This window comes from Schistocerca cancellata, chromosome 8 (genome assembly GCF_023864275.1).
Source record: "Schistocerca cancellata isolate TAMUIC-IGC-003103 chromosome 8, iqSchCanc2.1, whole genome shotgun sequence".
NCBI classification, from domain to species: Eukaryota; Metazoa; Arthropoda; class Insecta; order Orthoptera; family Acrididae; genus Schistocerca; species Schistocerca cancellata.
In genome coordinates this window covers 326792439-326809241 of record NC_064633.1, presented here as the reverse complement: position 1 = coordinate 326809241, position 16803 = coordinate 326792439, and the positions used below count along the sequence as shown (strand labels likewise).

Below are 16803 nucleotides of genomic sequence, written 5' to 3'. Positions count from 1 at the left end.
GCCCATCAGAAATTAATAAGTTCAGATTTCCGCGAACGGCTACCTCCTATTCTGCTCGACGGTACTCCAATACCATTTCAGAAAACAGTGAAGAACTTGAGTGTAACTTTGGATGACCATCTCAACTGGGCGGAGAATACAGTCGCAGTGTGCCGAAAGACGTCTGCTTGTCTCTATGCTCTCAAAAAGTTTCGGAACATATTTCCACAGGACTTGAAACGCCAGCTCGTGCAAGCACTCGTTCTACTGAACCTCCACTATTGTGATGTGATTCAACAAGGCACGAGTAGTGAAAACAAAAGACGGCTAGAGCTAACCATGAATGCCTGTGTGCGTTACACCTGCAACATTCGCCGATATGATCATGTTAGTGCTTCATACTCCGAGCTAGGGTGGCTGCGGCCGGACAAATTGCGTGACTACCACACTCTATGTCTACTTCACAGACTCCTCGTCACGCAATCACCCCAGTACCTTGCTTCAGAGATTAAAAACCTGTCATGGCATCATAATCGAAACACGAGGTCACTCTTATTTGGTATCCTAACTGTGCCCACTCACAAAACAAAAACTTTTGCCAACTCCTTCTCAGTTGCCGCTGTCCGCCTCCGGAACAAACTGCCCCTTACCTTGCGCAAAATTCAATCTCCTGCTGCTTTTAAGAAGAAGTTGAAGCATTTCCTACTATCATTCTCATAAAGTTCTCCACAAAATTAATGTACCAGGCCAATCCTCTCATCTGTCAAATAGCAAAGCTAGCGTCTCCTTTCTTGCTCCTGAGATGCCTTCCTCTTCATCTATCTCTATTAGCCAGGCCATCTTCTTTTCCTTTATATTTACTTAATTATGTTTCATCATGTCTATTCTTCTCCTCCCTTCACCATGAGTCTCCCTCATACTCCCTGCTGCCAGCACTCCTATCTAAAATTTGTCTCTTCAATAATATCTGATTATAACAGTACTTATGATCTACAAATATAAACTCTATATGTATGTATTTTACCAGGTGTACCTTTCTAATTGTTTATTTCACTTCTTGTACTAGATGTAGTTTAACATGCCTACTAAAATGTATGAATGTAAAATAAGTAGAATGCCTGGTTAGATGTAAGAGAGGGCCTGATGGCCCTAATCTTGCCAGGTTAAATAAATCAATAAATAAATAAGTAAATAAATAAATATATGATAGTGTTATAGAAGATTATCAAAAAATATAAATAATATCAGTTCAACCCTTAATTACACTTCAGATTAATTTAATGGATTAAAATGAGGTCTATGATAAGAAATAATTGAACTTTGATTTGTAACTGGAAATGAACAAAAAACACATAATTATTCTGAGTATATATTTCCACCCTCAAACAGTTGTTATTATTGCCAAAACATACACACAAATTTATCATTTAATGATTTTGATTAAATATGTTTGATATTCATTAAAAATAACTATTGCTAACCAATCAATAGAAAAATTGCATAAATCAAATTTTTAACTGTAAAATCAAAATATAAAGTTGAATATTATCTAGTTGTTGTGAAAATAGTTTTATTTGGTGAAATTTTATCTTATGTAAATGGATAACCTTAATCACCTTTCAGACAGTCATATCTGTTGCTTGATATGTAAAAAATTTATTGACACATGTAATCCAAATGGAACAACAACAAAAAATGAAAGACAAGGAATTGAAAAAAATTGTTCAATAAAGTAATCTGTTAAAAATTTTTTTAGGTGCTAATATTCATGAAGAAATTATTAATTGTCATTCACATTAATTTTCCACTATTATTTGATGATGATTACTTGAAATGCATCATAAATAAAGTTTCCAAGGAATTACTACATGCCAAGTCTTAATGGTCACATACCTTAAAAATAGATGACTTCATCAGTCCTTTTTAGTCTGAGTACGTCATTCTTGGTCTTCCAATCTTATTGTTCCCTCTAGGTTCTTGTACATATTGTATATTATCTGTCTTTGCCTATAGCTTACCTATATTTTTCTCAGAATTTCAAACATCTTTCACTTTTCCAGCTTGATAAATACTATGAATGTGTCTTAATTTTTCTTCAGTCTTCCTTCCATCATCAACCGTAACGTGAGAACTGCCTCTCTGATGCCCTTACCTTTCCTAAAGTCAAACGGATCATCATCTAACAGATCCTCAATTTCCTTTTCCATTCTTCTGTATATTATTCTTGTCAGCAACAGGGTGTATGTGGTGTTAAGATGATTCTGCAATAATTCTCGCACTTGTGCCTCCTACTATCTTCAGAATTGAGTGGTTAATGTTTCCAAAACTCTGATGTTATATCGCCAGTCTCATACAGTCTATACGCTAACATGAACAGTCGTTTTGTTGCCACTTCGCCCCAATGATTTTATAAAATTCCGAGGGAATCTTATCTATCTTGTTTGAACTCAAGTCATTCAAAGCTCTTCTAAATACAGATTCTACAAATTGTCACCTATCTCTTCCCTGTCGACTCCTGTCTCTTCTGCTGTCATGTCATCAGATGAGTCCTCCCCCTAACAGAGGCCTTCAATGTACTCTTTCCACCTATCCGCTCTCTCCTCTGCGTTTAACAGCGAAATTCCCATTGCTCTATTAATGTTACCACCCTTGCTTTTAATTTCAGCAGAGTTTGTTTTTACTTTTCTATGTTCTAAGTCTGTTCCTACAACATTAATTTATTTTTCGATCCTTCACATTTTTCTTACAGGAAGTGAAATATGGCCTTAGCTTCCCCACACTTCCTATTTATTTCGTTCCTGAGTCTCTTGTATTTCTGTAGTCCTGAATTTCCGTGAACATTTGGTATTTCCTTCTTTCATTGATAATGTGAATTTCTTCTGTCTTCATAGTTTCTTTGTAGTTACCATCATAGCACCCATGTTTTTCTTTCCAGCTTCTGCGCCGATTGCCTTTTTTAGATATGTCTCCTCTCTTCATCTGGACAGCCTTCTGAGCTATTCATTATAGCAATAGCTGTTTCCTCAGAGAACTTCAAGCATACCTCTTAATCCTTTATTACTTCCATATCACACTGCTTTGGACATTGATTCTTCCTTACTAGTCTCTTAAACTTCAGGATACTTTTCATTATTACTAAATTGTGATCTGAGTCTGTATCTGTTCCTGCACATGCCTTAGAATCCCATATCTGATTTTGGAATCACTATCTGACCTTGATGCAATCTAACTGGACTCTTCTGTATGTTTGGCCTTTTCCAAGTATATCTGCTCCTCTTGTGACTCTGGAACAGATTATTCACTATTACTAACTGGTATTTATTGCAGAACTCAATTACCCTTTCACCTCTCCCCTCGTTCCTACTACCATAGCCTTATCATTGCATTACTCGTTCTTCAACTTCGTCCCCTACTACTGTACTACAATCCCCCGTGACTATTAGCTTTTCATCTTCTTTTACATACTGAATTACCAATTCAGTATCCTCACATACTCTATCTCTTCAGTCTCTTCTTTCAAAGTTGACATCTATTATTGAACTTTTGCATTTGGTGTTAGTTTGGTGTCGATTCTGATGAGAACAATGCTATCACTCAACTGAGCACAGTTACTCACTTTCTGCCCTACCTTCCTATTCGTAACGAATCCTACTACCATTATGTCATTTTCTGCTGCTGTTGATATTGACCTCTACTCGTCTGACTTTGATCCTTGTTTTCTGTTCATTTTATTTCGCTGGCAATCATTATATTTAGATTGAGCCTCTGCATTTCCCTTTTCAGATATTTTAGAACTTTTTAGAATGCCTATCAAACTGCAAATGTGGGAAACTTAAAGTCGACAGCTATATTTTTTGCACCTTTAATATGACACATATTCATGGTAAATTCAATTTGTCAGCATCGTTGAGGGGAAAATTTAACACTGATATATTGAAAGGCTGCCACAATTAGCTTGTGGTCTGTAAAGATAGTCACTGTCTGGGCTTTGATTTCAGGGCAAACTGCCTCACACTGTCTATTGTAAGCACATTTTCTTTGCATGACTTTAATTTACAAAAAAAAAAGAAAAAAAAGTTTAACGACTGCCACCAATCATTGACTTTTGCTGTAGAGCGGCACCAATTGCTCTTTGTCTTGTCTACATTAATAGCCAATGACTTAGATTGTACAGGATGGGCAAGTAGCACTGCCTCTGTGAGGCTCTCCCGTAGATCATAGAATGCCTTGTCCATTTCTGGAGCCCATTTGAGTACTCACTTGCCCTTGTGTTGTGACCAGACAGTGCATTTGTTAGAGGTGCTTGAATGGTCAATCTGTGGTAATCACTGCAGGGACGCCTCAAGGCACCCTTCTTACATACCAGGTGTAGAGGAGATGTCCTTCAACAGTCAGAACGATGTACAGTTCCCGAGTGAAGCATTTCCTCAAAGATTGCCCAAATCACTATTAGGCGCTCTGGTGCAATGTTGTAGATGCATTGTTAAATAGGTGAGCCTGGGGCTTTTCATAAGTAATGCATAGAACTGTGCTTAAAGCTGCATTGCTCCATGGAGCTCTATGTGATTGATGTCACTCCAAATATGTGCAGTGCTAGCTTTCTGAAAGAACTGTGTATTTATATTGTCAACTCTTCTCGCCACGCTAGTATCAGATCGACCCTGAATTTCAGTGACATTGTGACCATTGATCCCGTTTATTAGACATGGATTCAGTTAAGTCCACAGTTAGCACGGAATGAGAAAGGAAATTAGCGTCTGAGAAGGGCTGAGTGATGTCAGAGACCACAAAAATAAAAAATGAGAAGCAGAGTCTACATAAATCTTCAGATATTTGTGGCTATGAGTGTGGATATCAAAATTGTTTGCAGCCATTAAACGTAGAGGCTCACCAGACGTTGCACAATAGAAAGGGACTGTGCTGATATGTGAGCCAATGCCAATCAAGAAAATCAGACCAGAAGTTTTGTGAGAAATATGTAACCACCACGCTTCCATATGAACGCCAGTTGTAGTAGTGACTGAATCGTTGCGGCAGGTGCTGTACTGCTGCAAATGGCGTATTTTTCCACTGTGTTGCCATCTGTGAATGGTTGTAAAATGACGCTCCATTTGTTGGCATCACTGTTTGTAATTGTTGCGATCTGTCGCACCTAATCTAGGTCGCCCTTGCTGTCTGGGTAGTCGAACAGCTTTGTGCACTTCTCAGCTTGAGCTTCAAGTCAGTAGATGTCAGTAGGGCTAGCTTGATATTGGTTGCGATTTTGATATTGAGGGGCAGAGGAAAATTGTGAATGTAACCTTCTATTAGGACCAGTCCTTGACTATAATGCCTGTATCTGTTTGGTCATCGTCTCAACCAGGGAACGTAGACTTCGGAGCTCTTCCCACGAAAAGAACAGTTGAGAACAGGAAAGCGAGTTGAGATCAAGTGACTTGAAATTGACTTGACTTGCTGTGACGTAATGGACAGTGGGAATACACCTTGACGTGACGGTTCCGTGACGTGACTGTGCCGTGACAGACAGTGCGAACTGGCCTATAACGAGTGTAAGCCCCAAGGCTGATACCTCCTTGGTGAGCGCAGGAAGAATAGGTTAACTTCCAACGTAAGGAGACGACGACACCGTTTCACCACTAATATCAACGTCAAAACTTTCTTTCCCAGATACTTTGATCTGTTGACGTCTCTTTCCTTTCCTTAGGCATCCTATGTGAAAGCCGCCGTATGAAATGCATTGTGAATGTCTTAACGATCCGTCGCGCCTCGTTCCGTTCAATTTCGTCAAACTTCGTTCGTTCTAGTTTCATAAGAAGATACAAATAAGACTTATATTTAATTACGTAGATAATCAATTAAAATATTTGGATTGCTTTTAAATTCAGGTCATTACTTCCTCGACTATAAAAAGCATTCTCCATCATATATGATTCGAATATACTAGTTCGACTTGCGCCAGCAGACTGATATATCTGTATGGGGACGGCATGTTTTCGAATCATGTTCTCTGATAGTTTGTGGGACGTGTGTGTTTAAACGGAAAGTGTAAATAAAGCAGTGTGACAGAGTTTAATAGCCAACGAAACATAAAATAGAGTTTGAATTTTGGCAGTTTGTAGTGTTTTTCCGATTCCGTGAGTATTTTTTATTTTACTTTGTGATTATCATGTGCTAATCATCGTTGCGTGAGTGTGTGAGGTTTCTGCACGTGTTGTTTACAGGAATTAATTTTGTTAATTGCTTAACACAGAAACTGTCACTGCGACACTATCAACTAACATAATTATGAGGGTGGTTTAACTTTGTGTTTTTCGATCATTTTCAAGTATATTATAAAGTTAACCTACCGTTGTTGCCAACGCAGGACTGCATATATAGGCCCAGTGAACGGGATCAAAGTTACCTTGACATTTCTTTCAGATGATTCCCATGGACTAAGGTTATGTTGTTATAGGCGTAGCAACATGTTATTAACCTCCGGTTAACTGCCCCAACCATCTGAGTCAAAAATTACTGCCTGACCATCGTATAAAATGCATCGATGCTTGTAGGCATAAGACTTGTAAGTTACGCGTACAAACAGTCAGTTATTTTAAGTTGCATACATGGACATAATATGCATATTTAACCCAGCTTCAGTGCCGATAAAAGTGAACCAAGACCTTGGGCTACGCTACAAATCAGGCCTCTTTGCCACTTTCAGCATTTGGGATGGATTATGTATATTCTAATTTTAGTGTTCGATGATTGTGTGCTATATATCTTAGGCTGTCATGATGCAAATGACATAGACCATCAGAGTCTCTCAGAAACCAAAGAAAATGAACGAACATGCTTCCCCAGCAATAAGGAAGACATTGTAATCTTACTGTCATGTTATTGTTGTCGTTCATTATGTGTCACTTTTATATTCGTTTACTGCAATTACATGTTCTATAATCATGTGATGATACTATTTCAGTGGCCGTTGCAATAAGGAAAAAATAGAAATTCATAGTAGCCTAAATAAAGCACCTTCATAAGGTACTGCTTTAGTTGTTTTGTGAATGGCTGCAGACACATAAGATATGAAATTAAAAATCAGATGAATATGTTAATTGAAACATAATAAGTTGTAACTTAATTTATAGTGTGATTTGGATCTACATCTGTATGTTTGTTATATAATATTAGGTCAAAATACTTGATTCCATAATTAAGCACCCTGCCTGCTTTGTAATGACTGTATACTTTTATACTGTTTCGTCAGATTTTATTGTAACTTTCCTCACAGCATGGATAACAGATTGTACACATTCTTCTGATAGATTTTAGATGGAAGATGCAGGTAGTAGAGGAAAGCAGCAAATACATTTAAAATACCTAGGGTGAGATTGCGGTACATAAAGAGTAAGCTGTCTTGTAAGTATTATTCATTAGGGGAGTAGTAAACAGAGGTAACCAATGTTTTAACTGTTTTACACAATTGGAGTTATGATTTCTGCAGGGTATAAAATAATAGATATGCATTAGGCGTACTAAAATATTATTTTTGCCTAAAGCCTGAGATTTAGAGTAGAAATGGTGGTATGGCTGCTCATTCACTGAAGGGTTGTTTCGCTGTAAAATTTGCTCGGAATCATCAGACATCTACTGGCTTAGTTTAGAGAGCATGACTCCTAATAGAAAATATATGTTCTTAGAATCGTGTTTAAAAATAGATCGAGTATTTTAAAACAAAAATTGCAAGATAACTGTTTTCTGTCCTGCTTCTTGGGTAGACATGCTGCACCACCACACAGTAATCTTCACAATATAATTTTTCTTTCACATTGTCAGATTACATTGATTGTAGTAAATCCCAGAAAGTTCCTAGATTGTGTACTTAGTACTTTCTGTATTTTGTCAACGATGACCCTGTAACAACCTCCTGAGATCCCTCTGATATAATCATAATTTCTTATGCTTGTTCTTTGTATGAAATGACACAGGGATATGCTTGGCGAGAAGTGTTAATTGACACACATTTGATCGGGTAAATACATACACTAAAACTCGGTTCTTTTGAAAAATATCAAAACTTTGCAAAAGTTAAGAAATGGAAACTGTTTGACTATATTTATAGATAGTACTTTAGTGTCTAGAATAAAGGAAATTGGGTTTTACACAGTACAGGGCGAGGTACATAATTACCAATAAAAACACAGTAGTAGGGTCATTCCACATCAGAGGGAGCGATATTGAAAAGTGTCCCCAATCAGCCATCTCAAAATCTAATTAAATTTGGTGTGAGGGTTCTACATGGGCTTTGGTGGTTATATACCAAATTTCAGACCAGTATCTTAAGTGGTTGAATTCTTAGGGGATTTTAAAGAGAGGAAGGTGCAAATGTGCCAACTTTGCTAGGCTTTTTTAAAAGTTCTAGCAGACATTTGAGCATTTGCTTTAATATACATAGACAACTTTTTATACTGAATCACACCCTTGCAAAAATTAGGGATTTAGCCATACCTAAATATAGATACAAGCCTCTAAAGTGGCAAAAAAATTCATCACTCTATTCTGAGAGCCATGATTTCACCGACCACTGCTACTTTTCGTATGAGCCAATCGCGCCAAAACTATTCCTACCTATGATGTCTATATATCAATCAAATTTAATTAGTACTGGATGCCCCCATTAAAAGATATGCACCTGCAAATTTGGCCAAAATTTTCTAGGTGCAAATTTTAGGGTATTTTTGGGGGACAATATCTCAACTGTGTCTACTTCAATCCTATTTTTCTTGTCACAGCTGGATAGAGCATCCTTTAAGCTTTCCAAACTATATTGTTTAATTTCTGGATCTTACATACTGATGCGTCAGAATACCTATCAAAAGTAGGTAAAATAGATTACTGATAAATGCAAAAATTAACACAATTTGAAGTTGTAAATCAAAAAATGTGTAGTTGTTGTGTCTTTTAATAGTATAAGATTCACAAGGAGAAACGCCTACTCCTTTGTAACCTTAAAGAAATGTTTGTTGCTTATTGTAAGCAATATGTAAATGAACTAAGCATCTGAAAATTTTGTGAGCTCAGCCCGAAATGGTGTAGTACAGTGGTGCTTCTGGATCACATTCAGTATGTGTATGTGCAAGACATCAAAATGTCAAATTAATGTTGGCTTCAGCAACATCCATTCAAGATTACTACGAGGATTTGATGAAAAAACTGTATGCAGTTTGGAATCACAAAATTGTATGCTCCAACTTCGTGAGGAATGTCCAGGAAAAATGCGACTAGAGGCTTTTCTTGAAGACTCTTTTAAAGACTGTGACCCTGAAGAAACAATGGAATACAAGCAATGTGTCCATGCTGGAAGAGACACATTGGAAACTTGCCAGAGAACTGTTGAATATTTCATGGAGGCACTGATTTTGAAAATACGTTTAAGAAGCCATCACTTTGTGTCAGAACACCAAAGTTTATATCTTAAGCAGCTAAAAAGAAATCTTGCAGAAAGTGAATTAATTATATCGATAAAATATAAATGGACTATTTCCCTTTTCTAGTAAGTGCAGTTGTTTGCTTCCTTCCCAATATTAACTCATTTAATATTAAAATTGTCATCCTAAATACAGTGCAGAATCTATTCTGTCTTATGATTCAGATTAATTACAAAACTCATCATACCATATTCTGTTTTGCCCAGGTGATACTGCAACAGTTATTCTGATTTTATTACTGTTGAGTGATAGTCCTCCAAAATAGATGGAAATTTAATTGATATCTTGACTACATTTGGTGTCATCTCGTAATGTACTGTCAGTAGCAAACCTTAGCCAATGTTTGGAAATTTTACGTAATTCCAGCAGATTTTTTTTTTTTTTTCAAGTTTTTTCAGTGCAAAGTTTGAACAAGCATATTGTGGCTTTTCATTGCTGTCCATTGACTTTCTGGATTCTTCTTTTGTGTAACTCAAATAATCTTTCCAATAGTGGGGCATATGTTTCATGATTTTTGTTAGGTTGCCCCAGCAGCTGCCAGAGATACGTTTCTAGGTTTATTACAGTATGCAAATCAGTGATGAAATTAATTTTTATTTGTAATAATATTATAGTGCCAAAATGATATGCCTCTTCCCTTTCTGTAGCCAAAACCCAAATTTTGTTCATATTTTGTTTTTAGAGCCCAGTGATTTGATGCATTATTATTATTGCTGTTGTTGTTGTTGATACGCTGTGTGATCAAAAGTATTCGGACTACTGGCTGAAATTGACTTAGAAGTTCATGGCACCTTCCATCAGTAGTGTTGGAATTCAATATGGTGTTGGCCCATCCTTAGCCTTGATGACAGCTTCCGCTCTCGCAGGCATACATTTAATCAGGTGCTGGAAGGTTTCTTGGGGAATGGCAGCCGATTCTTCTTGGAGTGCTGCACTAAAAAGAGGTATCGATGTCAGTCGGTGAAGCCTAGAACGAAGTCAGCGTTACAAAACATCCCAAAAGTGTTCTGTAGGATTCAGGTCAGGACTCATGCATGGCAGTCCATTATCGGGATGTTATTGTCATGCAACCAAATGCCACAGGCCGTGAATTATGAACAGGTGCTCGATTGTGTTGAAAGATGCAATCGCCATCCCCGAATTGCTCTTCAACAGTGGGAAGCTAGAAGGTGCTTAAAAAATCAATGAAGGCCTGTTCTGTGATAGTGCCATGCAAAACAACAAGGGGTGCAAGCCCCTTCCATGAAAAATACGACCACATCATAACACCACGGCCTCCTAATTTTACTGTTGGCACTACACGTGCTGGCAGATGTCATTCTCCGGGCATTCACCATGCCCACACCCACCATCCGATTGCCACATTGTGTGCCATGGTTTGTCACTCCACACAATGTTTTTCCACTGTTCAATTGTCCGATGTTTATGCTCCTTACACCAAGCGAGGCATTGTTTGGCATTTACTGGCGTGATGTGTGGCTTATGAGCAGCCGCTTGACCATGAAATCCAAGTTTTCTCACCTCCCACCTAACTGTCATAGTACTTGCAGTGGATCATGATGCAGTTTGGAATTCCTGTGTGGTGGTGTCGATAGATGTCTGCCTATTACACATTACGACCCTCTTTAACTGTCGGCGGTCTCTGTCAGTCAACAGACAAGGTCGGCGTGTACGCTTTCGTGCTGTACATGTCCCTTCACATTTCCAGTTCACTATCACACCAGAAACAGTGGACCTAGGGATGTTCAGGAGTGTGGAAATATATTGTACAGATGTGTGACACAAATGACACCCAATCACCTGACCACATTCTAAATCCAAGAGTTCCATGGAACACCCCATTCTGCCCTCTCACAATGTCTAATGACTACTGAGATAGCTGATATTGAGTACCTGGCAGTAGGTGGTACCTAACATAAAAAACTTATGTTTTTGGGGGTGTCCAGATACTTTTGATCACACAGTGTAAGCTGTAGTTTTCAGAATTACACAGCAAGATTTTTTTTCAGTTTGTTTGCTTCGTGTGCATAATGTTTTTTCCTTCTTATCCTATGATGAATTTTACTAAAGTATTTATGATGTTCCATTAAAGCATTTTGTTTTCTTTTGTAGATCATGGCAAAGAGTAAATCTGAAAATAAAGCCCCCAGAAAAGAGGGGTTCAACCGGTCTGGTCACAGCATGAATCCAGAACGAAGGACAGAAGGACTGAAGGGAGTTGCAAAAGTACGAACGAAATCTACAATTAAGCGTCTTCAGATGTACAGGAACTTCAAACCAAAACGAGATAGAACAGGAAAAATCATAAGTCCAGCACCTTTTCAAGGGAAATTAGCATCTGGTACAGTGGCAAGAATTGAGCCAAATCAGAAATGGTTTGGGAATTCTCGTGTCATCACACAAAATGCACTCCAGAAGTTTCAAGAGGAATTAGGAGTAGCTGTAAAAAATCCATATGATGTTGTTATGAAACCAACAAAGCTGCCAATAACACTGTTGAATGAGAAAGCTAAGAACACAAGAGTACATATTTTAGACACAGAAAGTTTTGACAGTGTTTTTGGGCCTAAAAAAAGCAGAAAGAGACCGCATATAAGAGTAGGAGATCTTGAAAACTTATCAAAAATGGCTGAAAGTAGTGCTGCTAATTACAAAGAAGATAAAGATCGTGATTTAGTGAAAGAGGACAGCGGTATTAAAGATGCACCCCGGGAGTGGATAATGGCAGCTGGGCAGAGTAAACGTATTTGGAATGAGCTGCACAAGGTGATTGACTCCTCTGATGTTGTGTTGCAAGTTTTAGATGCTAGAGATCCATTAGGCACCAGGTGCCCATACATTGAAAATTTTTTGAAGACAGAAAAGCCTCATAAACACCTCATATTTATTTTGAATAAAGTTGATTTGGTCCCCACGTGGGTGACACAAAGATGGGTTGCTGTCCTCAGCTCAGAATATCCTACGATAGCATTTCATGCTTCTATAACACATCCTTTTGGTAAAGGATCTCTGATAAACCTACTGAGACAATTTTCAAAGCTTCATATTGATAAGAAACAGATTAGTGTTGGCCTCATAGGGTACCCAAATGTGGGAAAAAGCTCTATAATTAACACACTTCGCTCAAAGAAGGTATGCAAAGTGGCACCAATAGCTGGTGAAACCAAAGTGTGGCAGTATGTCACTTTAATGAGGCGAATTTACCTGATAGACTGTCCAGGTGTTGTGTACCCATCAGCAGAGACTGATACTGAGAAAGTTCTTAAGGGAGTAGTGCGGGTTGAGCTAGTTCAAAACCCAGAGGACTATATTCCACCTGTCCTTGAGCGAGTTAAGAGAGAATACATTGTTAAAACATACCAAGTAGATGGCTGGGAAACAGCTGAAGAATTTCTTGAGAAATTAGCATTTCGAACTGGGAAGCTTTTGAAAGGAGGTGAACCTGATATTACAATAGTTTCCCGCATCATTCTCAATGATTGGCAGCGAGGGAAGTTGCCCTTTTATGTTATGCCACCTGGATTTGAAATTCCACTTTCCATGAAGGAGCAAACAGGAAACAGTGAACATGGAAATGAAAGCTCTGTTCCTGCAAATGAAAGCAGTAATAGCCAAACCCCATGCACTACTGAAATAAAGGAAACAGGTAACAGAAGTGAAGTACCAACAACGAAAACCATTGACAAAGAAGATGAAGGGAAAATTGTCACCACTGAAAGTGAGAATAAAGTATCTAATGAGAATACAAATGATAATGTATCAGGTAATCATAATAGTGCTAGTGTCATACAGGAAAGAGACGATCCAGTAAAATCTGTGGAAGAATGTGAAATGTCAGTTGAAACACAGGCTACAGATAATATGCAGATAAATGAGGAAATCACGCAAGACAGCAATAAGTGCAATAAGAAGGAACCTTTGTTGAAAGTAATGCAGAACTTTAGTAAAATAAAAGTGGCATTGCCATATATTGCTAAGGAGGACAGAGAGCTAAGACAGAAACTAGGTTGTGAAGATAATCCTTCAGACTTAAGTGACAGTGAGGGTTCTGTAGAAGATTCAGATAGTGAAGTGGACAATGAAAATAGTGCAGAAAACCAGAAAGGGGGCGGTAATGGTGATGGTGACAGTGACAGTTCATCTCTATTTGATTCTGACGACGAATACTTTGAAAGTAAGCATAATGTTAGTGTGGAATCAACAAGTGGTAATTTCCAGGTAACAAATCTGAAACACAAGAAAAGACGAAAGGTTGATCAAGACAGTGCTTCTCTTCCTCAGCTAACAAGTAAAATGCGAAGAAGAATAGAAAGACAAAACCGGCCTAAAAAGGTTGGAAGTAATTTCTATGCTACGCACAATGTGAAAAATAGAAATAGAAATAAAAAGAAAATATAAATACGATGTATGGTGGTTAGGCTTTTTATAAATGACAAATCATTTGTGTTTAATTATCATTGTTGTTATGTAATTATATTTATTTTTGTAAAACGAGCTACTTTTGCTTCAAATTTTTTTAGTGCTTCATATAAGGTACTGCACAATTTTTAAAGTATTTTTTTTTTACGTTGCTCGTTATTAACTGTCATACTAGGTGCCCTACTATGAGCAAAAATCTGTTAACATGTTTTAGTAATTTTGAATCTTAAAGTTAACTTGCTGCAAGTTGTGTTATGCATTAGACTGGACACAGCTCAAATGCGTATTAAAGAAAGTACATGATATAGGGGATTAATTAAAATTTGTGTCAGGATTGAGGATTTCAGAGTAGGAAGGAAGCAGCATGTCATCTTGGATGGAAAATCATTGACAGATGTAGGAGTAACTTAAGGTGTGCCCCAGAGAAGTACGTTGAAGCTCTTGCTAATCATGTGTTGTGACCTGTATGAAAAATGTTGCACAAATATTCATTTATTCATTCAGATCTTGATAAAATTTCAAACTGATGCAAAGATTGGCAACTTGTAAATGTCAAGGATATCGAAGTGCTCACTTCACTAAATAAAACAAAAATGACTATTGTATCATTGATTCACAATTATAATTGGTCAATTAGTAACAATTTGTAGGGATATGAAAAGGAATGATTATGTAGCCACAGTTATATGTAATGCAAGTGGCAGACTTCAGTTCTCTGGCAAGGTACTGGGAAAATACAGTCGTTTTACAAAGAAGATTGCTTATCTAAAAGTCATGGGGGATTCATGCTATCAGAGATATACAAATAAGTGCAGTACAAATTGTCACTGTTTTTCAACCAGGCAGAATCACAGAAATGCTTAGAAATTGGTACGGGCAGGTACTTGAAGATGGACATGAACTATAGTGCGAGTGCTTGCTTACAGATTCAAAAACCAGTATTAAGTGAGCAATTGAAGAATATATTTGATTCTCCTAGGTGATACCCCTTTAGGGACATCTGTAGATGAAATAAGTGAAATGTCCCCTTTGAACAATTATACATGACTGTGCTTAAACTGACACACAATATTTTTAGCGCAACGCAATCTGACTCTCAAAAATCCCTACAAAAGAATGGCCCTAACAAACATTAACCTATACGTTTCACAAATCACTTACCTCACAAAAATCTTCGTTACTCGAACTACTGCAATACAGTGAGCGCCACTACTGCCAGCTAAATAAAAGATTCAAACTACTGAAGGCACTAACAACTGATAGGCATAGTTAGCAAATGAAAGATTTTGATAGAGAACAAACAATGTATTTACCTTAATATTGTTCAAAAGTCATATTATATATAGCAGTTCATGACATCCATTTTTACAAATGTTCTGTTTCTGATGGACACACGTCCAGATCATCCGCTCTCAAAACACTGCCATTTCACTCCCCACATCCACCACTGCTGGCGGCTCACCTCCAACTGCGCAACGCTACGCGCTGTTAATAGCCAGCTGCCCAACACCACAATGGCAGACAACAATGCAAACTAGCCACAGACTGCACACAGCACAGCCAGTGATTTTCATACAGAGCGCTACGTGGCGTTACCAATAAGAAAACCTAAACAGCCTACTTCCATAAGATTAGTTGCAGTGTGCACAGATACATTTAAGCAGTCAATCTTCCTGTGTTCCACACATGAATGGAATGGGTCCAAGAAACAGTACCAGGATGTGGTACAGTTGGGATTACCTTCTACCACTTACTTCACATTGGTTTGCAAAATATGGATGTAGATAACACTTTCAGTTATTCTTTTGTAGGGTAGACACTCTAATCTCGTTCCTTTTGGCATCACACACCATTTGACAAGTTGGACACCATGAACTTATTTGACTTTAACATTTTGCGAGCACATTTCATAACTTTCTTTCTTGGCAGTCTCTCCCCTTTTTTCGTGTTGAATACATTTTATGATATTATAGCAAGCTGTCTCTGAAGACATCTCATATGGTCACTGTTCATGTTTGTGCCGACAGATAACAAGTGCGCTACTTGGATGCAGAATATAACTCTACTTAAGTCACATGACCGAGCTAGTTTCCACTATAGCCAGTTTGTGGGCTTTGCCAAGTAATATATATAGTTTCACATACATCATTTGAAAAGGTAATGTGACATTTATTTATCACAGATGTGTCAGTTCTAGATGATTTAGTTTATATGAAATTTGAATACTGGGGCGAGTGTTTTTGTCTCATGCCTTGTAAATTAATTAATTTATTTATTAGGGAAGGACATATGCAGTACCTTGATTTGTTGTGCGAATTCTACTTGGAAATTTTAATGTTTACGCTGAGGAGGCACATGTAAATCTGTAATGTGACCTACACTTCTGTATTAGTTGAGTGTGAGGAATCCTCTTCAGCTCAACAATAACAACAAACTGTCTATTCGCATGAACGGACACAGGCAGACAGCGTTTGTTGGTAATGAGGATCACCCTGTGGCTAAACATGCCTTGGTGCACGGCCAGCACATCTTGGCACAGTGTTACACCGTCCAGGTTATCTGGATACTTCCCACTGACACGAACCTATCAGAACTCCGGAGATGGGAACTTGCCCTTCAATATATCCTCTCTTCCCGTTACCCACCAGGCCTCAACCTCTGCTAATTTCAAGTTGCCACCCCACGTACATCACTTGTCACCCAACAACATCTTTGCCTCTGTACTTCCACCTCAACTGACATCTCTGCCCAACCTGTTTGTCTTTACATATGTCTGCCTGTGTCTGTATATGTGCGGATGGATGTGTGTGTGTGTGTGTGTGTGTGTGTGTGTGTGTGTGTGTGCGCGCGCGCGCGCGCGAGTGTATACCCGTCCTTTTTTCCCCCTAAGGTAAGTCTTTCCGCTCCCGGGATTGGGATGACTCCTTACCCTCTC

The 16803-nt window shown here is 38.1% G+C and overlaps 1 protein-coding gene across 1 annotated transcript; it reads left to right on the top strand.

Moving 5' to 3' along the window:
- Positions 1–5981: 5981 nt before the first annotated feature.
- On the top strand, positions 5982–13943 carry LOC126095031 (uncharacterized). Its single transcript, XM_049909693.1, has 2 exons — positions 5982–6113; positions 11562–13943. The coding sequence occupies exon 2, from the start codon at positions 11565–11567 to the stop codon at positions 13845–13847; it is 2283 nt and encodes a 760-aa protein (XP_049765650.1). The 5' UTR covers positions 5982–6113; positions 11562–11564; the 3' UTR covers positions 13848–13943.
- Positions 13944–16803: the final 2860 nt, after the last annotated feature.

Excerpts from the sequence above, each read along its gene's own strand:
- LOC126095031 (XM_049909693.1), top strand. The coding sequence starts at position 11,565 with ATGGCAAAGAGTAAATCTGAAAATAAAGCCCCCAGAAAAGAGGGGTTC.